The sequence below is a fragment of the Crinia signifera genome, chromosome 6 (genome assembly GCF_055691185.1).
Source record: "Crinia signifera chromosome 6, ASM5569118v1, whole genome shotgun sequence".
In the NCBI taxonomy this organism is placed as follows: domain Eukaryota; kingdom Metazoa; phylum Chordata; class Amphibia; order Anura; family Myobatrachidae; genus Crinia; species Crinia signifera.
Window position 1 is genome coordinate 28350076 of NC_139222.1, and position 27744 is coordinate 28377819.

The 27744-nt window shown below is 47.7% G+C and overlaps 1 protein-coding gene across 1 annotated transcript; it reads right to left on the reverse strand.

The window, feature by feature from the left end:
- Positions 1-4630: 4630 nt before the first annotated feature.
- Positions 4631-8940, reverse strand: LOC146009560 (uncharacterized). Its single transcript, XM_083150006.1, has 2 exons — positions 8820-8940; positions 4631-6635 (listed from the first exon to the last, which is right to left on the reverse strand). Exons 1-2 carry the CDS (start codon positions 8938-8940, stop codon positions 5569-5571), a joined length of 1188 nt encoding a protein of 395 aa, XP_083006132.1. The 3' UTR covers positions 4631-5568.
- Between the last annotated feature and the right edge of the window lie 18804 nt (positions 8941-27744).

Genomic DNA, 27744 nt, shown 5'->3' on the forward strand with positions numbered 1-27744 from the left:
TTGAATTTAAAAGGCCTTTAAGAGATTCAGCTAGCCCCACCGACAGAGCCTGAAGATCTGAGAACCAGACTCGTCTGGGCCAATGCGGGGCCACCAGGATCAATGTCCCCCCCTCCGCCTTCAGCTTGCGAATCAGTCGCAAGAGGAGGGAGAATGGTGGGAAGGTGTACATCAGCCTGAATGGCCACGGAGCGGACAGGGCGTCCACCAAGATGGCGGCCGGGTCACGAGCCCTGGATCCGTAAAGGGGGACCTTGTGGTTGTCTTGAGAGGTATCAAGTCCACCTCGGGTAAACCCCACCATCGTACCAGCGTCTGGAACACCTCCTGATGGAGGGACCATTCGCCGGCATTCAGTGTTTGACGGCTTAGGAAGTCCGCTTCCCAATTCTGGACTCCTGGGATAAAGACCGCTGATGGAGCCGGAATCTTCTTCTCCTCCCACTGAAAGATGCAGGATGCTTCCACCATTGCTGCCCGGCTGCGAGTGCCACCCTGGTGGTTAATTTAAGCCACCGTGGTCGCATTGTCCGACTGGACTTGCACCGGGCGACCCCTCAGCCAGGGTTCTGCCAGGCAAAGAGCTCGGAAGACCGCCCTCAGTTCGAGGACATTGATTTGAAGCTTGGCCTCCGATGTAGACCAAAGGCCTTGGAATGACCTCTGGCAAGTGACCGCTCCCCAACCGCGGAGACTGGCATCAGTGGTGAGGAGGGTCCATTGGTGGATCCAGAATGGCCGTCCCATCATGAGGTTCATGAGGTTCTGGTCTAAGAGACACCACGAGAGAGAGAAACGGACTGTCGGCGATAAGGTTATCACCTAAGATCGGAGAGAAAGATAGGATCCTGACCACTTGGAGAGAATCTCCTTCTGAAAGGGGCGGGAGTGGAACTGGGCATATTCCACCATGTCGAAGGCCGACACCATGGAACCCAGTACCTTCATGCAAGCATGCATGGACACCCGTCGGGGAAAGAGGAGCCAACGAATTTGGGACTGCAGAGTCTGACTACGGTCCTCCGGCAGGTAGATCCTCTGATGGATATTGTCCAACCTGGCCCCCAGGTGAACCATTGACTGGGCCGGAATCAGTGAGGACTTGTCCCAATTGATGATCCAGCTGTGTTGTTCCAGGAGCTGTATCACGACAGTCTGGTGGTCCCTGAGAAGGTCTGCAGAATGCACGAGAATCAACAGGTCGTCCAGATATGGGAGTATTCGGATACCCTGGGTGCGCAGACTGCTGCCCATTACTGCCATCACCTTTGTGAATACACGGGGGGCAGTGGATAGACCAAATGGTAGGGCCCTGAACTGGAAATGCTGGTCCAGGATGGCAAAGCGCAGGAACCGCTGATGTTCCGGACGGATGGGGATGTGTAAGTACACATCCTGTATGTCCAAGGATGCCATGAAGTCCCCTGGCTGAAGGGCCAGGACAGTGGAGCGTAGGGTCTCCATCCTGAACTTTGGAACACGTACAAACTTGTCTAGCTTCTTTAAGTTGAGGATGGGCCTGTAGGAACCGTTTGGTTTCCTGACCAGGAAGAGGTTGGCGTAAATCCCCGAACCTCTTTGGGCCAAGGGAACGGGTATGATGACTCCTGTTTGAAGCAAACATTGAACTGCTTGTTCTAACGCTTTGCGCTTTTCCAGGTCTGATGGTAGACTCGTGGCGATGCCAAAAAGTTAAGGAGTAGCCCCGAGAGACCACCTCCTGAACCCAAGCGTCTGTGGTGGATTCCAGCCAGATGGGAGAAAACCCCAACAGACGACCGCCCACCTTGGGATCTCCAAGGTGGGGGCCCACCCTGTCACGCGGTGGGCTTGTCCGCAGGCTTGGGGTCAGGGCGTCTGGTGGCCCAGGGACGCTTGCCTCTAGGATGGGAGGATCTGCCCCCCTGGAAAGATCTGGAGGAGAAGGCCTGTCCCCTACCACGACCCTGGAACCGAAAAGCCGGCCTGGGCCGTGTAGTCGAGGTGGATGGTAGAAAGGCAGTTTTTGAAGCTGCCACCGTAGCGAACATCTTATCCAGCTCAGGACCGAATAAGAGAGAACCGTTGAATGGAAGAGCTTCCAAAGCCTTCTTAGAGTCAATGTCAGCCTTGCAGCCAAAGTGATCTGTGGGCGGCCACTGCTGAAGCTGACACACTGGAGGAGAGAGTAGCGGAATCAAGAGCTGCCTTGCCTAAGTAGAGGGCAGCCTGATGTATCAACTCTATAGTCGGCAGTAGAGTTTCTGCTGGGGCCCCCTCAGACACCCCTGCTGTGAGGACAGCAGTCCATTTAGTTAGGGCCATAGCCACCCAGGCTGACGCCAGGGCTGGCCTGCCTGCTGCCCCTGCTGTGGTGTAGATAAGCTTCAAGAAGTTTTCCAACTTCCTGTCCGCCTGGTCCTTAAGAGACGCTGTAGGGAGAGGCTTTTACCAGTTTTGCCACATGAGCGTCTACCCTGGGGGCTGTCTCCCAGGGGGTCCTGTCCTACTGGGGGAGAGGATAGAGGGAGAAGAAACATTTGTGAATGACAAACCTCCTATTGGGGACCTCCCAAATGACCATGTCAAGATTATCCGACTTGGGAAACAAACTTAAGGAGCGTTTAGGGCAGGCGGATCAACGTGGTCGTCTATTAGAAGGACCTTCTTAACCGCTGTAATCAGGCCTGGTACATCAAGGCGAGACAGGGGATCCTCTCTATGAGACGGGGGGTCCTTTCTAACACAGACATCCCCTACGTCAATGGTGTCATCGACGGCCTCCTCCAAATAGTCATCATCCTGATCGTCTTGCTCCTCCTCATCATCATCTGAGTCATGCATGAGGAGGGGCCGGAGTGCCGCCGGTCTTTTAACTAAAGACCTGCGTCTATCTGCGGGCAATGAACCCTCCCCCTGGGCATCCAATGCTGGGGGGGTTGCACCCGCCACCGATGAGGATAGCACGGGCTGCCGGGGCAGCGCAGCTGAGACTTTATCAACTAGCTGCGCCATCATCTGCACAAGGGATGAGGCCCAAGCAGGATCCTGAGAGGAGGCCGTAGGCGTGGGCAGCGCCTGCGCATTGTAGCAGCTTGCGCATAGGCCGTCCTGTACATAGTCCTGGGGAGATAGGCCCGCATTACAGGCTGTGCATGCCGGCAATGCTGGGGCGTCCCCCTTCTTGGACTTGCCCTTGTTGGGCATAATTACTGTAAGTACAGGAGGGCTAAGTACAAAATGACACCAAATACACTGCAGCAGCTATTGGGTTAATAAGTACACATATATAGCAAGCATACATAGGCATACAATGCAATTACAAGGCAAATGGCACTAGGCTCTTGCAGCAGCTATGGCTGACTGGAGCACTCAGTAACTGTGACCTGTGTCCCATAGGAGAGGTACAGGGGGGACTTGCCCAAGCCTCCTGGCAGTGAAAGAGTGGAGCCCCGGGTGGCAATGGAGCTTCTCCGTGTCCCTCCTCACATGCAGCCAGGCAAGGGATGTCAGTGGCGGGAACTCTCTGTGCGCCAAGCACAGTTCCCTGCCTACTGTCCCCGGGGGAGGGGCTGATGTGGGGGGAGCCACCTCCCCCTTCTAGCAAATGACCCCCAGGGAAGATGTCCTCCTGCAGCGCCGGTAAAATGGCGGGGATCTGGCGCGCGCCGGGAGGCCCCGCATACCAGCGCTGCTGCCCACAAACTAAGATCCCTGGTGGTCCAGCGGGACGGGCGGCAAGCCGACCGCTTGCTAGCACAGCCGGCGGTCACCCCTCGCCGGCTGTGACAGCCACTCTGTGCGCCTCACTGCGCTATTTTCACACACTCCAGGCGGGGAGCGTGAATACTCACAGTGCGTCCCATTTGTTCTGAAGGGGGCGCCTGTGGTCCCCGGCGTCCGGCTGTGACTGAAGGCTCCCCAGTGCCCGGGGGCCACTGCAGGTCCCCACCCGCGGGTGGCAATGCAGCGCCGGACCCGGGTGATGGAGCCAGCAGCGCAGGGGTCTGGTCAGACCCCCAGCGCTGCTGCTCTGGCACTCGCAGTAGAAAAAATAAAGTTATGGCTGCTAATATAGCAGCCCCTCTTTTGGGTGCATCTTGCCAGCACCCTAGAAAAACTGAGGTCCTTGGCCTGGAGGCGGGGTATAGGAGGGGAGGAGCCTGGCTGCCTGGGAGGCAGTTAAAGTTAACCAATAGGGTGCTGGTGCTCTCTCCCACTTCTATTACCCACTGTAAAGCTGTGGCCCCTGATGTCTCCCGAAGGAGAAATGTGTATTTTGAGCATAATTCAACAGGTAAGGGCAATGGGCCCGTTTATACGGCTGGTGGAGAACCTAGCTGCTCTGGGAAAAGTAATAATAGCAAGGAAATGGAGGCGCATGAGGCACCGGATTTATACCACTGGATCCATCTGGTAAACCATACAGTAGATAATGAGAAGTACACATACACCAAAAGTAATAATGTAAGAAAGTATCATCAAACGTGGGACAGATGGACACTGTCAGAATTCTATGAGGCTTATACAGGAGTATACACAACAATGCATATACATTATACAAATCCACACTATTACACAGGACCAACCAGACACAGGAATAGCTTTATTATAAATGGCCGTATACAGAAGGTGAGATAGATGAGGCACAATGTAAGTTTAGTATAATCGGTGTAATGGCATCGCTTGTCAGACATAAAGCACATATACACTGCACAGATATAAGGTAGGGGAAAGGATGGGATGTAACATCTTATCTCTGTATCATACGCATATTGTAATAAGAAATACTGAATAAAAATAAGATCTGGGCAGTGATTGGGTGGATGTTTGTATCCCAGGATGTAAATGTCCCAGGAGCAGCCTGGCTTCCTGCTGAGCTGGTGCCTGGAAGCCTGCAGTATGATTACAGTAATGTGGGGTACACATCAGGATGATTTATCCCAAAATAAGCCAATTTAGATACAATCTCGACCGATTTTATGTAAATTGGCCATTTCACTGCCGTTCTGATGCGATCCCGATCCGATGTGCAGCCCCGCGGATCGTTAGGTCTTCTCTAAGATCGTACCTGCAGCAGATAGTTTCTGAGAAACGACCATTGAAGTGGGTTCGGGTCGCGATCACATCAGAGGCAGTTCCTGAGCGTGTCATAGGCTCCGCCATATAGTGAGCAGGTCATACATTCCCCTAACAACCCGCTCACAAGCTGCATCATGCTGGTGTGTACCCAGCATAAGCCGGCAGCTCTGGAGAGGGGGGAGGGGGCTGGTTGTGGAGGAACATCAGCCAGGACAGTTTCTGCTAGCCTTACATTTAAGAACCCATGGGTAGCTCCCACAGTTTCTAGGGGGTGAATCGAGTCTGCATTGTTTTGGGGAGACTACTCTCAGATGATCCCTGTGCATGCAACAGGGGTATCCTCTCATCAATGCTCATGTTTAATGTAGATCTGCTCATCAAAATGTTATTTTTCTGGTATTTACAAAGTATACATTTATTTATAAAACATTTCCCACACTGCAAGCATGGAAAAGGTGTCTCTGATGTCTAACAAGATGCGATTTATTGGTAAAACATTTCCCGCATTCAGCATGAAAATGGTTTCTCACCTGTATGGTTTCTCTCATGTAGAACAAGACTGGATTTAAGTGTAAAACGTTTCCCACATTCAGAGCATGAAAATGGTTTCTCACCTGTATGTACCCTCTCATGTGTAACAAGATTGGATTTATTGCTATAACATTTCCCACACTCAGAACATGAAAATGGTTTCTCACCTGTATGTACCCTCTCATGTGTAACAAGACTGGATTTATGTGCAAAACATTTCCCACACTCAGAACATGAAAATGGTTTCTCACCTGTATGTACCCTCTCATGTGTAACAAGACTGTGTTTATGAGTAAAACATTTCCCACATTCAGAACACGAAAATGGTTTCTCACCTGTATGTTCCCGCTCATGTAGAACAAGATTGGATTTATTGCTATAACATTTCCCACACTCAGAACATGAAAATGGTTTCTCACCTGTATGTTCCCTCTCATGTATAACAAGATTGGATTTATTTCTATAACATTTCCCACACTCAGAGCATGAAAATGGTTTCTCACCTGTATGTACCATCTCATGTGCAACAAGACTGGGTTTATGAATAAAACATTTCCCACATTCAGAACATGAAAATGGTTTCACACCTGTATGTACCCTCTCATGTACAACAAGACTGGGTTTATTCCTATAACATTTCCCACACTCAGAACATGGAAATGGTTTCTCACCTGTATGTACCCTCTCATGTATAACAAGATGTGACTTACGAGAAAACGATTTCCCACATTCAGAACATGAAAATGGTTTCTCCCCTGTGTGATGTCTCTGATGTAAAGCGAAAACTGACTGACTTATAGAACTGGATGATACTGTATCATCTTTATGGTCTGTACTGGGTGTAGTAAGGTCTGAATGATCAGGAGAAGGTTCCTCATGACTAGAGGGACCAGATGAAATATCTGCACTGGGAAATGTTGGGTCTGTATTGGGGATAATGGGTTTTTCTTCTGGAGAATCTTGTCTGATGTTCTTATCTTCTAGTATATAATCTGGAGACACAATGAGATCTCCCTCCGAGGTATTCCTGCTTGTGCGCCCATCTACAAGGAAACAGATGAATGACAACAGACAGAATTGGTGACATTGAGAAGGAAATGTTCATGGATGTTTTATCACTTACACTGAACATGTCTATTGCTGCGCACACACTGGCCGATATATCGCTGGTCCGTCAGCCAGTGGGCACCAGCAATAAATCTGTAACCAACGTGATCTCTACAACAGAGCCGATGGCCGATATATTGGTGCATTGTGCTATGGGCCTGATTCTGGATGACCTGGTACCAAGTCCCAAAGTGCCGACCTGACGAATAGCCGCTACCCCACCCGGATCCCCTCGCATGTGCCCAATGCTGGAGAGATCATTGAAATCTCCAGGGCTCAGGGCGGCTGACGCCATGTGAAGTCAGCTACCCGCCCCTGGCACCTTGCATGAGGCTGGAATTTACATGGGAATGCTCATGAAACGCTGGGTGTTCCCATCCATGGCCCATCACCACCAGTGCCCCCGTCCGTCCGTCATACCCCCCCCCCCCCCCATCCCCTCTCACCCCCCAGCACCTCATCTTACCACATCACCTTGCACCCAGCCACCTCCCATTTCCGCTCCCACCCCCATTCCTACCTTTCGCTCTCTCCCAGTCCCCTTCTCTCTCTCTCCTCCACCCAATCTGCCCCCCCTCTCCCCTGCTCTCTTCCTTCTGCCCCATCTCTCTTAATTGTTATTTTGTCTAATTAAGTTATACAGAATACCTATTGGGAGCTGCAATAGCCATAAGTCGTCTTATAATTATCTCGTTAGACAGCATTCATTTTGATTATTATATTTTCAATGTAAAGTATTAGCGCCTGATTATCATGATTATCCTTTTCTACCAGAGAGTGTGGGGAGGAGACTGGTCAGATCTCTGGGCTGGTAACACACAGTGACATGATGTGAGGGGGAGAGCAGGAGTACAATAGGGGCTGATGGCTCCTGATGTAGGAGATACACCAGAGAGTGTGGCGAGGAGACTGGTCAGATCTCTGGGCTGGTAACACACAGTGACATGATGTGAGGGGAGAGCAGGAGTATAATAGGTGCTGATGGCTCCTGATGTATGAGATACACCAGAGAGTGTGGGAAGGAGACTGGTCAGATCTCTGGGCTGGTAACACACAGTGACATGATATGAGGGGGAGAGCAGGAGTATAATAGGGCTGATGGCTCCTGATGTATGAGATACACCAGAGAGTGTGGGGAGGAGACTGGTCAGATCTCTGGGCTGGTAACACACAGTGACATGATGTGAGGGGGAGCAGGAGTATAATAGGGGCTGATGGCTCCTGATGTACGATATACACCAGAGAGTGTGGGGAGGAGACTGGTCAGATATCTGGGCTGGTAACACACAGTGACATGATGTGAGGGGGAGAGCAGGAGTATAATAGGGGCTGATGGCTCCTGATGTACGATATACACCAGAGAGTGTGGGGAGGAGACTGGTCAGATATCTGGGCTGGTAACACACAGTGACATGATGTGAGGGGGAGAGCAGGAGTATAATAGGGGCTGATGTCTCCTGATGAATGAGATACACCAGAGAGTGTGGGGAGGAGACTGGTCAGATCTCTGGGCTGGTAACACACAGTGACATGATGTGAGGGGGAGAGCAGGAGTATAATAGGGCTGATGGCTCCTGATGTATGGGATACACCAGAGAGTGCGGGGAGGAGACTGGTCAGATCTCTGGGCTGGTAACACACAGTGACATGATGTGAGGGGAGAGCAGGAGTATAATAGGGGCTGATGGCTCCTGATGTATGAGATACACCAGAGAGTGTGGGAAGGAGACTGGTCAGATCTCTGGGCTGGTAACACACAGTGACATGATGTGAGGGGAGAGCACTAGTATAATAGGGGCTGATGGCTCCTGATGTATGAGATACACCACAGAGTGTGGGGAGGAGACTGGTCAGATCTCTGGGCTGGTAACACAAAGTGACATGATGTGAGGGGAGAGCACTAGTATAATAGGGGCTGATGGCTCCTGATGTATGAGATACACCACAGAGTGTGGGGAGGAGACTGGTCAGATCTCTGGGCTGGTAACACACAGTGACATGATGTGAGGGGGAGAGCAGGAGTACAATAGGGGCTGATGGCTCCTGATTTCTTAGATAGCTGTAAAGCTGTATTAATAGAACAAGGAAAATACTGTATGCAGTAAATGATTATTTCTCACCTGTGCTGATATCTGTAGGGATTTCCTCCTTCTTACACTGCTGATCACCCCTCATATGTGTGTCTTCTGTCTCTGTATCTTCTTTCTTATCTAACACATAAGACTCTTCTCTTATCTTCATATCCGTCACATACGTATCTTCTTCCTCTGTGTCTTCTGCCTTAATATCTTCACATTGAACCTACAATATTAGTAATGTCTGATGCTAGGGAGATTACACAGTACAATATCCGTGCATAGGACACACACACACAACCACTGCAATTCATATAGTGACAGTCACTTTGGTATATTGGGGAGACCCTAAATTCCCACCTACCTGATCCTCCTGTGGGGTCCTGTGAGTTTCCTCTGTACAGTGCTGGGAATACAGAGGACGGGGACATCTCTCTGTCGTATCTCTGTTACTAGACCCATCTATAGGAGACACACAGTGACTGAGGACATGGTATATATGTGATTATCCTGGGAATACAGAGGACGAGGACATCTCTCTGGGGTATCTCTGTTACTGGGCCCATCTGTAGGAGACACGCAGTGACTGAGGACATGGTATATATGTGATTATCCTGGGAATACAGAGGACGGGGACATCTCTCTAGGGTATCTCTGTTACTGGCCCCATCTGTAGGAGACACGCAGTGACTGAGGACATGGTATATATGTGATTATCCTGGGAATACAGAGGACGGGGACATCTCTCTGGGGTATCTCTGTTACTGGGTCCATCTGTAGGAGACACGCAGTGACTGAGGACATGGTATATATGTGATTATCCTGGGAATACAGAGGACGGGGACATCTCTCTGGGGTATCTCTGTTACTGGGCCCATCTATAGGAGACACACAGTGACTGAGGACATGGTATATATGGGATTATCCTGGAATACAGAGGACGGGGACATCTCTCTGGGGTATCTCTGTTACTGGGCCCATCTGTAGGAGACACGCAGTGACTGAGGACATGGTGTATATGTGATTATCCTGGGAATACAGAGGACAGGGACATCTCTCTGGGGTATCTCTGTTACTGGCCCATCTGTAGGAGACACACAGTGACTGAGGACATGGTGTATATGTGATTATCCTGGGAATACAGAGGACGGGGACATCTCTCTGGGGTATCTCTGTTACTGGGCCCATCTGTAGGTGACACGCAGTGACTGGGGACATTGTATATATGTGATTATCCTGGGAATACAGAGGACGGGGAAATCTCTCTGGGGTATCTCTGTTACTGGGCCCATCTGTAGGAGACACGCAGTGACTGAGGACATGGTATATATGTGATTATCCTGGGAATACAGAGGACGGGGACATCTCTCTGGGGTATCTCTGTTACTGGGCCCATCTGTAGGAGACACACAGTGACTGAGTACATGGTATATATGTGATTATCCTGGGAATACAGAGGACGGGGACATCTCTCTGGGGTATCTGTGTTACTGGGCCCATCTGTAGGAGACACACAGTGACTGAGGACATGGTATATATGTGATTATCCTGGGAATACAGAGGACGGGGACATCTCTCTGGGGTATCTCTGTTACTGGGCCCATCTGTAGGAGACACACAGTGACTGAGGACATTGTATATATGTGATTATCCTGGGAATACAGAGGACAGGGACATCTCTCTGGGGTATCTCTGTTACTGGGCCCATCTGTAGGAGACACACAGTGACTGAATATATTGTACATGTGGATTAGCAGATGATACGTGTATATAGGGGGGCCCATATCTGCTCACCCCTGTACAATAACAAACTCTCTTCATACCCAGTGATGTGAGGGGCCAGTGATTCTCCATCATAACATCCCTGCACAGACCCTTGTGTTCCTCTATATACTTCCCATCCTGCGCAGAGAAATAGACAGTGACATCCTGACACCTTATAGAAACCCGACACAATCACCTCTCCGGTCGCATCCCTCGGTATTACTGTATAATGTCCCATTCCCAGCAGTCACCTCTCCGGTCACATTCCCCGGTGTTACTGTATAATGTCCCATTCCCAGCAGTCACCTCTCCGGTCACATCCCCCCGGGGTTACTGTATAATGTCCCATTCCCAGCAGTCACCTCTCCGGTCACATCCCCCGGTGTTATTGTATAATGTCCTATTCCCAGCAGTCACCTCTCCGGTCACATCCATCGGTGTTACTGTATAATACCCCATTTCCAGCAATCACCTCTCCGGTCACATCCACCGGTGTTACTGTATAATGTCCCATTCCCAGCAGTCACCTCTCCGGCCACATCCACCTACTGTATAATGCCCCATTTCCAGCAGTCACCTCTCCAGTCACATCCCCGGTGTTACTGTATAATGCCCCATTCCCAGCAGTCTCCTCTCCTGTCACATCCCCGGTGTTACTGTATAATGCCCCATTCCCAGCAGTCCCCTCTCCGGTCAGCTCCCCAGTGTTACTGTATAATGGCCCATTCCCAGCAGTCACCTCACCGGTCACATCCCCCGGTGTTACTGTATAATGTCCCATTCCCAGCAGTCACCTCTCCGGTCACATCCCCCGATGTTACTGTATAATGTCCCATTCCCAGCAGTCACCTCTCCGGTCACATCCCCCGGTGTTACTGTATAATGCCCCATTCCCAGCAGTCACCTCTCCGGTCACATCCCCCGGTGTTACTGTATAATGTCCCATTCCCAGCAGTCACCTCTCCGGTCAGCAGCTGGATGATCTTATTGGTGAGTTCCAGGATCTTCTGCTCCTTGTCTCTCCCATGTATCAGTGAATGAGGTGGAGGCACTGTGATGGAACTCTGGGTCCTGCTCAGTTCTCCTGACACACAGTGATGGCAACTGGGTGTCTCATGGTCACTGGATGTCTTCTTCACTACTTTGTAACCCTGTGTATTGGAAAATATACTATTACTGCATACACTCGCATACTTTGCCCGTACCTTACCGTTTACAATATAAAATACTTCTACTCACATATAAAGCTATTAACCATACTGAACCAGCTTATATCTCTTTATTTCACAAAATATCTACCATCTCGGCCACTGCGCTCTGCACAAGATCTGCGTCTCTCTCCTGCACGGATCACTAGCTCCCATTCACTATTGCAGGACTTTCATCGGGCTGCTCCCACCCTATGGAATGCCCTTCCACACACAATAAGACTCTCCACTAGCCTCCAAACTTTCAAGTGTTCCCTGAAAACTCACCTCTTCAGGCAAGCCTATAATATTTAAGTTACATACGCATAACCCTCTGAGGCACTTATGTATTATATAGCTTCCCTTCTGGACTTGTAACTTGGTGGGACTGCTATGCTATTACTGGTGCCTGTCCTTGTGTTTCCCTCCTATGTCCCTATAGATTGTAAGCTTGCAGCAGGGCTCTCGTACCTCCAAGTCTGTCTGTTGTTACCCAGTTCGTTTTAACACTGTCTAAAATTGTAAAGCGCAACGGAATCTGCTGCGCTATATAAGAAACTGTAAATGAATATTATACTCCCAGTCATCACCCTCTATTAGTGCTATGATATGTAATTACCAAAATCCACCAATCAGGTCACTGTAGTAATAATATATCAGTGATATCACTGACACTCTCAGATATCCTAACCTCCCCAGTCATGTCCCTGTATTATTACTATAGATATAAGTGATGTCACAGTGACGCTCCCAGATCCCCTCACCTCCCCAGTCACGTCCCTGTATTATTACTATAGATATAAGTGATGTCACTGTGACACTCTCAGATCACCTCACCTCCCCAGTCACGTCCCTGTATTATTACTATAGATATAAGTGATGTCACAGTGACACTCCCAGATCCCCTGACCTCCTCAGTCACGTCCCTGTATTATTACTATAGATATAAGTGATGTCACTGTGACACTCTCAGATCACCTCACCTCCCCAGTCACGTCCCTGTATTATTACTATAGATATAAGTGATGTCACTGTGACGCTCCCAGATCCCCTCACCTCCCCAGTCACGTCCCTGTATTATTACTATAGATGTAAGTGATGTCACAGTGACGCTCCCAGATCCCCTCACCTCCCCAGTCATGTCCCTGTATTATTACTATAGATATAAGTGATGTCACAGTGACGCTCCCAGATCCCCTCATCTCCACAGTCACGTCCCTGTATTATTACTATAGATATAAGTGATGTCACTGTGACACTCTCAGATCACCTCACCTCCCCAGTCACGTCCCTGTATTATTACTATAGATATAAGTGATGTCAAAGTGACGCTCCCAGATCCCCTCACATCCCCAGTCATGTCCCTGTATTATTGCTATAGATTTAAGTGATGTCACAGTGATGCTCCCAGATCCACTCACCTCCCCAGTCATGTCCCTGTATTATTACTATAGATATAAGTGATGTCAGTGACGCTCCCAGATCCCCTCACCTCCCCAGTCACGTCCCTGTATTACTACTATAGATATAAGTGATGTCACAGTGACACTCCCAGATCCCCTCACCTCCCCAGTCACGTCCCTGTATTATTACTATAGATATAAGTGATGTCACAGTGACGCTCCCAGATCCCCTCACCTCCCCAGTCACGTCCCTGTATTATTACTATAGATATGTGATGTCACAGTGACGCTCCCAGATCCCCTCACCTCCCTGTATTATTACTATAGATATAAGTGATGTCACAGTGACACTCCCAGATCCCCTCACCTCCCCAGTCACGTCCCTGTATTATTACTATAGATATAAGTGACATCACAGTGACACTCCCAGATCTCCTCACCTCCCCGTCACTTCCCTGTATTATTACTATAGATATAAGTGATGTCACAGTGACACTCCCAGATCCCCTCACCTCCCCAGTCACGTCCCTGTATTATTACTATAGATATAAGTGATGTCACAGTGACGCTCCCAGATCCCCTCATCTCCCCAGTCACGTCCCTGTATTATTACTATAGATATAAGTGATGTCACAGTGACACTCCCAGATCCCCTCACCTCCCCAGTCACGTCCCTGCATTATTACTATAGATATAAGTGATGTCACAGTGACGCTCCCAGATCCCCTCACCTCCCCAGTCACGTCCCTGTATTATTACTATAGATATAAGTGATGTCACAGTGACACTCCCAGATCCCCTCACCTTCCCAGTCACTTCCCTGTATTATTACTATAGATATAAGTGATGTCACAGTGACACTCCCAGATCCCCTCACCTCCCCAGTCACGTCCCTGTATTATTACTATAGATATAAGTGACGTCACAGTGACGCTCCCAGATCCCCTCACCTCCCCAGTCACGTCCCTGTATTATTACTATAGATATAAGTGATGCTCCCAGATCCCCTCACCTCCCCAGTCACGTCCCTGTATTATTACTGTAGATATAAGTGATGTTACTGTGACACTCCCAGATCCCCTCACCTCCCCAGTCACGTCCCTGTATTATTACTATAGATATAAGTGATGTCACAGTGACACTCCCAGATCCCCTCACCTCCCCAGTCATGTCCCTGTATTATTACTATAGATATAGGTGATGTCACAGTGACACTCCCAGATCCCCTAACCTCCCCAGTCACGTCCCTGTATTATTACTATAGATATGTGATGTCACAGTGACGCTCCCAGATCCCCTCACCTCCCCAGTCACGTCCCTGTATTATTACTATAGATATAAGTGACGTCACAGTGACGCTCCCAGATCCCCTCACCTCCCCAGTCACGTCCCTGTATTATTACTATAGATATAAGTGATGCTCCCAGATCCCCTCACCTCCCCAGTCACGTCCCTGTATTATTACTGTAGATATAAGTGATGTTACTGTGACACTCCCAGATCCCCTCACCTCCCCAGTCACGTCCCTGTATTATTACTATAGATATAAGTGATGTCACAGTGACACTCCCAGATCCCCTCACCTCCCCAGTCACGTCCCTGTATTATTACTATAGATATAAGTGATGTCACAGTGACACTCCCAGATCCCCTCACCTCCCCAGTCAGCAGGTAGATGATCTCCAGGGTGATATTTAGAATCCTCTCAGTCATGTGACTCTGGTCCTTGTCCATCCTCGGGGAATCAGTGACGTGTCTCATCCTCACGTGATGTCTAGTAAACACTCCGTTTCCTCTCCGTTGTCTAGGTGTAAATATAATTACAATAAACACCACAAAATACACATGTAACATATTAGGTAAAGGTGCCCATACACTAGTCCGATTTAGGCTAATTTCACCCGATCCTGATGGAACTGCCGAGAAATCAGATGTGTTTGACGTCCCCCTTGGGTCCAATTCGTATCGGACCGGAGCAGGAGGTCGGACCTGCTGCCTACCCGCCGACCCTGCCCCCGTCCCAGTGGCGGGGAATGGGGTCATATTAGATACATTGTATGTGAAAGGACCGCATGTGATGCATCGTATGCAGGTACCAGATGGCTCAGAGGTTGGGAAGGGGCCATACACTGCTGCGATACATCCCAGTAGTGTATGGCCACCATCCCAGTAGTGTATGGCACAAGAGCAGCCTCTAATGTTTCCGCATATATGTTTCCTGCTCGCCCTGTATAATCATCATACTACTACTACTAAGAAGATATCAGAGACTCGTAACCCAGAAAAAAAATCATATAAAATTAATTTAAGTTTTGTAACAGGACAACAAAAGCTGCTCCCAAATGGTAATAAAAAAACAGAGGCTGATGAACTATATAATTCTAACACCACACTAGAGGCTGCTCCCTCTGTATAACATTTTTTAACAGGACACCACAGACCGCTCACACCACAGGTCACTCCCCTGTAAACAGGACGCTACAGGCTGCTCTCCCTGTATAATGGGACGCTAGAGGCTGCTCCCCCAGGATAACGGGACACCAAGGTAGCACAATACTCAGTCTCACCTGCTACCAGATACAGCAATGCCTTCTATCGGTGCCCCGTAACTTAAACACTGTGGCTGCTGGAAGTGTGAGGCCTCAGGTAAGATCAGCAGCGCTGCCCCAGCAGGAAGCCGAGATGCTGCCGCCTCTGAACGTGGAGACTGGTCTTCGAAAATATGGCCGCCGTTCACTCGCACAGGGGACAATTGTTATGGATCGTTACTCGTAGTACTTACAGCATGGAATCTATCAGCTACCGGTGAACTCTCTCAATGCATTCACACAAGGCAATTACCGGCACTGATGTCCCAGTGTCTACATATAGCGGCGGCCATTTTCCTGTGGTTTGTACTCAGCTCCCAGACTCCCCCGCGGCTGTAGCCAAAGTGTATTTCCTGTGTGGGGTAGAGTGGGAGGAGCTGTGTTACCAGGGAAACGTCCCTTTCTGGTGTGCAATGTGCATGGCAGGCAGGAGGGAGAGTGCTGCAGCTGGCACCAGGTAACCCCAGGTATTATACTTTTAGTAACAGCATAGTAGTGATTGCTGGGTGTGTGCCATATGTGTACTTATACCCTTTTACACCGGAGCCGCAAGGGTTATTGCCGCTACAGTCCGGCCCAGGGCTTGATGTAAAAGCGCAAAAAAAATAAAATAAGCCGGGTCCTGTTACCCGGTGTCCGACCCGGCAAATGTTCAGGGTCGGACACAGGGCTTCCCCGGAGTCAGGGGCCGTGTAAATGGGTGACCCGGGTCATCCGACCCAGGGACCCATTTCCTTCAATCAGGGAGCCCCAACCATTCGGACCACAGCGCCCTGAGGTCAGTCTGGAGGTTGGGCAGGGGCTGCGTACAGCCTCCGCTGCTGTCTGCGGTACTATGCAAACAGCAGCAGAGGTGAATGTATGCCTGTGTGCGGCATCCATTCACCTCATGGACGGAGGCTGGGGGCAGCCCAGCAGCTTCCTGGCGCTTGGAGATGATGTCATCTCCGAGAGCCGGCTCAGGGCCCGAATTCACCGGCTTCCCCTACCCGGCATCATGCTGGTGGAACAACTGACGGGATACATCCAGGTCCAAAAACCCGGGAGGAGATGGTGTCAGACAGAAGGGGAGGAGATGGCATTAGAGAGAGTGGGAAGGAGATGGCATCAGAGAGAGAGAGGGAGGAGACAGCGTCAGAGAAAAGGTAGAGAAGAGGGCATCAGAGAAAGAGGGGGAGGAGACAGCGTCAGAGAGGGGGAGACAGAGTCAGAGTGGGGGAGGAGACAGCATCAGAGAGGGGGGAGGAGACAGCGTTGCAAAAAGAGAGAGGGGGGAGTTAGACAGCTTCCGAAATAGAGTGGGGGTGGGCACTTGACGGTATTAGGCCACAACCCCTAAATGTCCGCGAATCGCGGGACTGCTGGAAACCGGCCAGGAGGGTTGAGGGACCACAGCTTCATCCTCAATGGATGTGCTGCAGCTTGCGTTGGCCGGGCCAAGGTGAGGGGGCCGTGGCAAGGTGGAGCAGGTAGCGCTGAATGCTGCTGATCTTTGGTGCAGTCAGGACTGGGTACAGGGGGAGCTGCGGGCCCTAGAAACAGCTTGGACCCCATAGCAGCTGCACCCTCGATAGCTACATCACTGCTAATACTGCTAATTACCCACTTTCCCAGTCAGTCAGGAGAAAGTGCATAGTCAGATGCTTTGCATATATAATTTTCCTTTCAAAAATATGGAAAAGAAAAAGGGGGGGTAGCCTGCTCTAGTATCCCATAATGTCCACTAGACATATATAGATGATAGGTTGTGATTGGCAGAGCAGCACTCACCCAAGCTGGGTAACAGATGCTCCTGTGCCCTCCAGGGATTCAGTATTGAATCCCGGCGGTCGGGATCCCGGCGTTCAGAATCCCGACGCCGGAATCCCGACAGCCGAAATGCCGACAAGGGGGGACGTGGATCGCCCCCCCCCCCCCCCCCCCCGTGCGGGCTCGCTTCGCTCGCCACGCAGCGGGCCCGGTGCCTCGCTATGCTCGGCACACTAATTTATTCTCCCTCCAGGGGTGTCGTGGACACCCACGGAGGGAGAATGTGTCGGCATTTCGCGGTCGGGATTCCGGCGTCGGGATTCTGAACGCCGGGATCCCGACCGCCGGGATTGTAACTGCATCCCCCCTCCAGAGATATCGATAGTAAGTTGTAGAAAAAGCGGCACTCGCAGGCTTCATTAATTAAAAATCGTTTCATCCAATAAAATTATGTGTAATTTCCAAAATTTCAAGGTCTAACTCGGATGAGACTATCCACTTCAGTTCCATCGCCACTACACCACCATCAATTATCTGGGTGTTAAAACCAGTCGAGTACAGAACAAATGGATGGAAACAGACATCTTTTATAAGGCCACAGATAAGAACACTATCTTACACTTATTACTGACACATCAAGAAAACATTGGCCGCTTGTTACCACTGATAAAACCTACAATGTCTTCAGAACACCCATTTGATGAACTGCCATCAACGTGGACGCAACATCAAGGACTGGTTAGTCCAGAACAATGTAGCCATTCCAAGGAATACTATCTGTGGCACTTTTCTAGGCAGGAAACCGGGTGCATATAAATGCACCAACTGTATCACTTGCTGCTACATGGAGATAGGGAACTAGTTTTCCCGCCTGGCTGTTATAGCGGTGCTCTGCACCCTGCCCGATTTAAAGGGCAAAATGCGGCCTGCTCCTCTAGCAGCTCCCTGCTAAAACAGCCACCGTTTTAGAGACGGTGATGGCCAGACCCGCTCCCTTTAATGACGGTGGTGACCCGGAACCGCCCACAACAGTGATGTGGGTGGGACCAGTCCGCCCCCCTTAAGCTGCCCCCATGCAGCATCGCCCTGCCCATTTCCTAGAAGGAACACTAGGGAACTACATATTACATCGTAATTCTGAACACAAAATCCCTGTCACGCTAGCAGTGGCACCAGCTGGAGTGTAACGGAGGCTAGGTGCCTTGATGTAAGGTTTTTGCTAGGGATTCGGTATGAAATCCCGACGGTCAAAATCCCGACGGTCATAATACCGACAGCAATTGACAGAAAGTCAAAATCCCGACATGGTCAAAATCCCGACATTTAAAATCCCGACATGGTCAAAATACCGACAAGGTCAAAATACCGACATTTAAAATCCCGACAAGTTCAAAATACCGACACATAGAATGTAGACAGGTGAAAAAGTCAACATGACTTTCGGGCGACAGCTCGCGAGGTCGATATGGGCTTTTCACAGTTTTTTTACCTGAATGTCGACACAGTCGACATGGACACAGTTGGAAGTCAACCGCAGCCCCTCGCATAGCTCGCTGCGCTCGCAATGCTTCGGGCACGGTGCCTCGCTACGCTCGGCACACTATTTTATTCTCCCACCACGCCCTAGTGGATGGTAGGGCATGAAATACCGCCTGTCGGCACATGTCGGGTCAAGAAACAGTGAAAAACCCATGTCGACCTCGCGACCTGTCGCCCGAAAGTCATGTTGACTTTTTCACCTGTCTACATTCTATGTGTCGGTATTTTGAACTTGTCGGGATTTTAAATGTCGGTATTTTGACCTTGTCGGTATTTTGACCATGTCGGGATTTTAAATGTCGGGATTTTGACCATGTCGGGATTTTGACTTTCTGTCAATTGCTGTCGGTATTTTGACCGTCGGGATTTTGACCGTCGGGATTTTGACTGCATCCCTTTGCTAGGGATGGACATCGGAAGCCAACCATCAAATGATGGCAGTGCTTCCACCATTGAAACTTTCGATGCGATGGTAACTAACCATCGAATCAAAAGTATTCGATGGTGAAAACTAGTTATATGACTAGTGCATGCGCAAAAGCCTGTATTGCCATTTGTAAGGTAGTAATTGAGTTTGGTGGCAGGGCCCAGGCTCTGAGCAACATATTACTTTATCATTGGACATTGTGTGTATAATATACATATATAATATTCACACAATGCCCAATGATGAAGTAGTATAATAATTTTGTACACATTATTAACACTTTAACAGCAAGTAATCAAAATGTAATAAAATTAGATAAATTGTAAACTAACTCGTTTTAGGTTCCACTATTTTTCCAGATAGGAAAATGTCTATTTATTAAGGCAAGTGTAACTACACACACACACACACACAAATAAGGGAGATGACGGTATAGTGGTCATCACATCATTTTTATGGTGAGATAAATATTGCAATGAGCAGGGCTGGCTCTACCATTAGGCAGCTGCCTAGGGTGCCAGGATCTGTGGGGGCACCACTATAATGCTACACACTAGGCGATTCTAGCTTCCATCGTCAGCTATATGGTCGCTCAGTGCAGTGTTGGAACTTACGAGTGGTTGGCCCAGGTGTAAAACTACATTTTTGGGCCCTCCTCTTCCACTCCAAACCAAGTTCACAATATGCCACATAGCAGTGGGTGGCAGAAGTGGGCCCCTTAGTCTTCAGGGGCCCCGGTGCAATGCACCTGCTGCACCAATGGTAGTTCCGCCTCTGGCTCAGTGACCATATTGCCGGTGATACCTAGCGACCTTCGCCGTGTGTGCGCTCCCACCGCACACGACGGTCGCTGGTCGCAGGAACTTGCTAGAATCACTGGTCCCCAGTAAAATACTGATAACCAGCAATTCGGTCACTGAGCGACCAATCGCTAGCGACAAGGTCACGTAATATAAAAAATAGTTCACTATATATAAAAACAGTTAAGGTGCCCCTACACTGAGGCGATTTGGTCCGATTGTGGACAATTGCGACCAATCGACCCCAATCGCCTTTCCCTGACATGCTGTTGGGTCCCGTGCGCATCGGTCCCGACCAGGTGCTCAGACCGGCAGGCAGCCACCCGTTCCTCCTGGCGGTGAGGCGGGTGGGAAGCAGGGATGCATGCAATCTATCACAACGGATCGCATGCGTTCCTGCCGCCGGGAAGGTCCCTGCAGCCTGCAGGCTGTCCTGTGTCCGTACACTGCTGCGAGACGTCACAGCAGTGTATGGGCACTTTTATCTTGGTTCATTCCACTGGTACCCCAGGACTGTGTATATTGTTCCTCACTATCTCACTATATTCACAGAAACAGACAATCTCTGACCAACACTTCACTGATGATCATATAGTGGTTGCTGCCTGGTAATACTAATGCAGTATATTAATGAGTGTTGTATGTGACTGACATTCACAAATATCTGTAGCTAGTTGTATTGTGTACCTATTATTATTATTATTATTATTATTATTGTAGCTTGCCTGAGCTGGTATAACATTCAGTGACTTCTCCTCCTCTCTGAATCCTCCAGAGCTCAGTGTGTCTGTGAAATTTGCTGCTGTTTGAGTGACTGGTGCTGCAGGGTGAGGTTTGTGCTCTGATTGGCTCTCTGAGTCAGGGAGAGCCAATCAGAACTAGCAGTGGGCCCTGTTGCCTAGCAGCTACAGCAACCATAGAGAGGGAGAGGGAGGGAAGCAGAGAGAAAGTCAGACAGCCTCCAACGAACCTAGGAAGTTTCCCTGACACAGACACAGCAGCCAGGGGAGGCATAGCTTTTGGGAATTACAAAAAATAAGCCACCATCGGTACACCATCGAATGATTAGCATTCGATGGTGACAAACATCGGAAGGTCACCATTAAATGGTAAAAACACTAACATCGAAAGAAAAACATCGATGTTTCCGAAACATCGACCATCGATGTCCATCCCTAGTTTTTGCATAAACGACAGAAGGGAGTGATGCAATTGGATAAAAGAAAACCAGTTTTAATAAAGAGAAGAAAAAGGTTATTCACTAGGAATAGTCAGGCGCCTGGTATTGAGCTGATTCTTCAATTAAAGCAGCTGCTCAGGTGTGGGGGTAGTCACTCCCCACTTTTTAGAAAGAGAAAAAAAGGGGAGACACGCACTAGGCGAGTCAAGCAGCGCTTAACACAATGAATGATACCGATTGGTAAAAAATGTAACAATTTTACTGTTAAAAGTACATGCAAATGATACAATAATACAAATAAACAAAAGGGGTAAGGTGGGGAAATAAACGTAAATTGGAATTAATGTAACCAATAATAAAGGGATAAAATTGGAGGATGTGAATGAGTCCTCGCCTCAATGGACACGTCTGTGTAATATATAGGTCACTTAATGAGGATCAGGTAAGTGCACATTACCAGATAGGAATTTGATGTCCCACAGATGTAGCAAAACTGGGAATCCTCACGATGTATGTGGCCAGATGGAGTTGCCACTGGAGGAGATGGATACACTCAGATGGAATCAGTCCTCTAACTGAACAGCGAGAGAAGATGTTTTCTTTAGTCTCGATCGCCGGAGGATATCCAAAACGAAATCCCAGTTGGTGTTGCTGACATGGGTTTTGGCTTCCGTGTCTGGAGTAACTCACACTGGTATAGATGGTTTAACCAGGAGTTGCTGAGCACGGTGTCCGCCGTTTGAAGAAAACCACAGTGGGAATTGAAAGATGGTAGTGTCCACACTGAATGAAGTGTTCACAGTGAAGTCCAGAGGCTGAGGGGGGTCACCTAACCTCAGTATCACCTAAAGTATCAGGAGCCAGACCTAAAGACCCCACAAATAGAACCTTTAAAAACTCCAATTCAGATCATTTTTTAGGATCCCGCCAATGCAGGGAAATGGGAAAATACCAAGGGGGGGGGGGGGGGGGGGGGGGGGCACACCAAAGAAAAGACGCCACTAAAGCATAGAGGAGCAAGAGGAGGAAAGAGGGTTCAACGTAAGAAACTAATTTTAAAAAAAAAACCATCACTAATATTTTTAACATCTACTCGAGACAACTTAATGAAGTAGAGTCTAGATTATTACAAAAAGGTTTAAAATTTTCACCCTCCACGGATGCCAACATTTTTACACTTTGTTGAGCTCAATAGATATATCCGCACATTGTGCAGACAGAGATATTTCGCCTCTCAAAAGTCTTGTAAAGATTATGATCCTGGATTCCCTATTCTCCTCGACAGTGGTGACCAAACTTCATTGGACACCCTGGCCGAGTTATGGATGGAGAGTAACAACTCCCCCAAAAAAATCTTTGACATAGACAAATCAAAACTAAAAAATAAATCTGATTTTTACCCCATAAAGGCGAAGGGGACAAGTATTGAGTCTTTCTATAAGACAACACTTGATGATTTCAAAGCACTCTGTTCTTCTGAGAAGCATAAATCTAAAATTAAACTCAGAGATAATCTCACAACATGGGAGAAAAAAGCCCTTATCGGTCTCACTGGGGACACCTCCATTGTCTTCAGGGAGGCCGATAAGGGCGGAGGGATTGTCATCCAAGATAGAGTGTGTTATGTAGATGAAGCACTTCGGCAATTATCTAATCCTTCATTTTATGCTAAATTGTCCAATAATCCCACTCAAAAGTATATTCTGGAGTTGAAGACTTTTCTTGATCAGGCTATTCTTGACTCTACCATCACCAAAGATGAATATTACTTTTTATTTAATCCTCACCCTTTGGTCCCCATTTTTTATCACCTCCCTAAAATTCATAAACACCTCACCTCACCACCTGGTCGTCCCATTATTTCTGGTGTCCAATCACTCACTTCCAACCTTTCACAATTCGTTGATTCCCACTTACAATCAAGAGTAACCACCCTCAGATCACACATCCGTGACTCTACACATTTCTTAAACTTGATTAAGGATATTACTTGGAAAGAGACCTACCACTTCCTAACCCTGGATGTGGAGAGTCTTTACTCTAATATACCACTTGAACTGGGTGTTAAAACTATAATAAAAAGATTGAGGGAGGATGGTGATCTGACGGTGGAGCTACAGCGGTTCCTCACAGATTCTATTTCATTTATCCTGAAACACAATGATTTTCTTTTTCAAGACACTTTCTATTTACAGATGATGGGAATGGCCATGGGGACCAGATTCGCACCAAGTTATGCTAACCTCTACATGGGGGAGGTTGAGGACCAACTCATCTGGGGGTCCTCCTTTGGTGCGAGTCTGGTCCTCTATGGCCGTTACATAGATGATTTGTTTTTCATTTGGGATGGGGACATCACATCTATCACTGCTTTTGTTTCACATTTAAATTCTAATTCCTTTAATCTTAAATTCACTTATGATTTTCACCCCCACACAATTAATTTTCTTGATCTTACTTTGGTGAGTGCTAATGGCTCCATACAAACCAGCAATTATCAGAAACCTGTCAACACTAACTCCTATTTAAACTTTAAAAGTGCCCATTACCCCCCTTGGGTGAAAAACATCCCCAAGGGACAGATGCTAAGACTCAGACGGAATTGTTCCGAACTAGAATCCTTTGACAAACAAGCTAAGGATCTTATCACCGCTTTCCAGGATTGTGGATATCCGTCCCAATTAGTTCAGGAAGCCTACAAATCCAGTAATGTAAGTGGAGGGTGGATCCGCACAGACTATGGTTCATATCAAGTAATTATGTTAGACTAATTTGAAAGACCAATATTTGAAACTATTGACGAAAAATCTCCTAGTCATCAATTGGTGGTGCGCCCAAACATTCAGAGAATACAACTGAATAAAAGGGGATTGACTTGCAAAGACGCAGGTCACAAAAAAGCAAAATGTGCTTTTTGGGCGCACTCTTTGTATATGATTATGTAATGTAGTATTGATTCATTAAAACGTAACTTTTATTAAGACTTTACCTAAAAGAAGGATGACTATCTAACTCTTCTTTGAAAAGAAAAATTCTCACTTGAAAGAGAAAAAGATTAAAATGTCCGCAAATGCCAGTTTTAGCTCTGCTATGAATGAGTCAGAGCATAAATTGGTCAGGCATGCAGTTAACGTTACTGGTCATAGGCATTCCTTTTGTAACGCTGCCTATTTATTGAGGCGTTGTGTAACCGTGATTACTCACTCCCTCTGATTATTTTTCAGGGCAAGTGCTGACAATTTTATTGTGACTAATAGTGGAATATATGTCCTATTGTGGTCACTGTCAGGTTGCTCCTTGTGTTCAACGCTTGTGGTTATGTATTAATGGTCTAATAGGTCTAAGTATTTGAACCATTAGTTTAATTATTCGCTGTGCAACGGACAATCAAAATAGCCATGTGGGAGTCTTGGCTCGCATTCATTAAAGGAATCTCACACACAGATGGAAATATTCCCCTGCAGTAGGTTTCTCCTTGGCATCATGTCATGACCAACCATGCGTGTACCATACCAGGTGTTCACCAGAGACTTGGCCTCTGATTACTTGTCTGACCCCCTATATATTCTATTGTTATATAGAAATATTTAGGGGTATACAGGTACACCTGGTATGGTACACGCATGGTTGGTCATGACATGATGCCATTGGTCTTTCAAATTAGTCTAACATAATTACTTGATATGAACCATAGTCTGTGCGGATCCACCCTCCACTTACATTACAGTATTACTCACTGAGTCCTTTCTCAGGTTAGGGATCCAGCACGACAACCAGGTATTTAAACCTTAAATATAGACTTTCACCACCTCTTACTCATATAAAGCCTATAGAACCAACAATTTCCTATGACATGTCGACATTCAGCCTAAAAAATGAGCTGCAACAAAAAAGGAGGACTGAAGATCTGGAGAGTATCTTCGCGTTTACACCGGGCGAGACAAACTCTGATACAAACTGGTCGGATGACCTTACCAAACTCAAATACTTATTACAACGCCAGATAAGAACAAATTGGGACCTCACTAGCCTGGAGAATTATTGCCAGAAAAAGATAACACCAAGGGGCCTTAGACCAAGGACCTTTCCGGCCTTCGAGCTGTATACGGACAACCTTAAAAAGGAATGGGAGAACACTCTCCTTAAATGTTCTCAAGAACTTATGGGTATATTAATACACACAACCACTTGGTCCTGGATGAAATATCCAAAGAGATAGATGGTATCGGTAAAAAACTGGAACAATGGGAACAAACGGTGAATTTTCAAAATTTTTTTGAGAGGAATAAGAAAGAGTTGGAGGACTATGAGAAAAATATCATAGAGCGGAAGAAGATCAAGTTTCAGAGAGATCAGAGAGACTTCTCAATAGGGCAAGTGTTCAAATGGACCAAATCCAACCCTCAAAGATCTAACAGGAGATATGCCCCATCTTCATCCGAAACAGACTTCTCCAGTCTAGAAGATCTGAGTGAACCCAACCAATATAGACTGGAGGTAGCTCCAAATAAAAGAACCATTGATCCCCAGCACAACTCCCAACCCACCGCCTCAATGTCTTCATCGCCGGCTTTTTTAGAGTATGGCCGAAACAACAGAGGACCGAAACAAAAAGAAAAACAAGGCGAGGCTCCAAGAAGAAGAAGGAGGTGGGAACCCCAGGACCCAAATCGGTACCAACTAAGGGACAGGGAGACGGAACCATCAAGGTATCCGAATTACAGGTACTAAACCTGTCACAGCATCTTCTGACGGATACACAAAAATCAGTTCTTCAAAGGGGCTTATCCTTTTGCCCCACAGCAAGATTCAATCGTTTCCAGTGGGAGACCAATTTACAGCTTTTTGGCCGGAAGCTTTTGCTGACCAAATTCTATACAAAGCATGAAAATCCCACTGACACACAATGGTCAGCCCAGGAACTAGAAGCCATTGCCACACTGGAAGATTTGGACCAAGAGAGCAGACTAATGGATGGAGACAAGATTGGAAGACCTACTTGCAAGAAACGTTCAACCTTTTTTCCCCCCGACAACATCTGCCCTGAAATCAAAGTATTTACCAATCTCGTTACACGTGATCTAGACAGACTACATAAAAAACATAAATACACGATTAAAACTGCTAATAACATCAGCAAGGAAGAGAAGAAGGCATTACGGGAGATTGGACAGTGGCAGGATGTACAAATCAAACCATCCGATAAGGGGGGCAATATTGTAATCTGGCCCACCGAATTATATTTAAAAGAAGCCAACAGACAATTGGACGACATAACTTGCTATACAAAAACCCTCTTTGATCCTACCTCAAATTTTAAAGCCCAGTATGAACACATCATTTATGGTGCATTAAAAGATAACATCATCACCAAGGCTGAACACCAATTCTTACAGGTACCAAGTCCTCGGACCGCAACATTCTATATGTTGCCAAAGGTCCATAAGAACCTAAGTAACCCTCCTGGACGGCCCATTGTGTCGGGCAATGGTGGGTTGATTGAGAATGCCTGTATATTTTTGGACACACACTTAAGGCACCACGTGACATCTTTACCTTCCTACACGAAGGACACAGCGGATATGCTTAAGAAAATCCACGATGTGTATCTGGAGAAAGATGAGTTACTTGTAAGCATGGATGTCGAGGCACTTTATACGAGTATCCAACACGATCTTGGTATTAAAGCGGTCAAGTATTTTTTAGAAATGGAAACTTTTGGGGATTTCCAGAATTTCCTTTTGGATCTTTTGCGGTTTGTCCTCCACAAAAATTATTTTCTATTCAACAACCGCTTCTACATCCAAGGGAGGGGCACAGCGATGGGGGCGGCTTGTGCCCCCACGTATGCAAACCTCTTCCTTGGATGGTGGGAGCGGGAGGTTGTTTTTCATGAAGATAACCAGATCTTTGTCGATTGTATCACTTCGTGGAATAGGTACATCGACGATGTGTTCATAATTTGGAGGGGTACGGAACAACAGTTGCATGACTTTATGAAACATCTTAACTGCAACGACCTGAACCTATGTTTTACTTATGAACACAGTAAAACCAATATTGCTTTTTTGGATCTCCAGATATGCAGAGGGAAGGACGATAAGATCACTACCGAGCTATACCGCAAAGCCACCTCGACGAACAGCTTACTTCACAACACAAGTGCCCACTTCCCACCCACCATGGCCAATATCCCCAAAGGGGAATTTTTGCGACTACGTCGCAACTGTTCGGATGATGTTACCTATCGAACAAACAGTGAGGATCTCTGTCTAAGACTCAAGGATCGGGGTTACTCCATGAGGCAAATCAAGAAGGCACAACGCACAGTCC

Bases quoted from the DNA above. Each gene is read 5' to 3' on its own strand.
- LOC146009560 (XM_083150006.1), bottom strand. From the start codon at position 8,940: ATGAAGATAAGAGAAGAGTCTTATGTGTTAGATAAGAAAGAAGATACA. The intron at 6,636-8,819 runs GTGAGAAATAAT...GTTTCCTTGTAG, and splicing joins CCCTACAGATATCAGCACAG to ATGGGCGCACAAGCAGGAAT.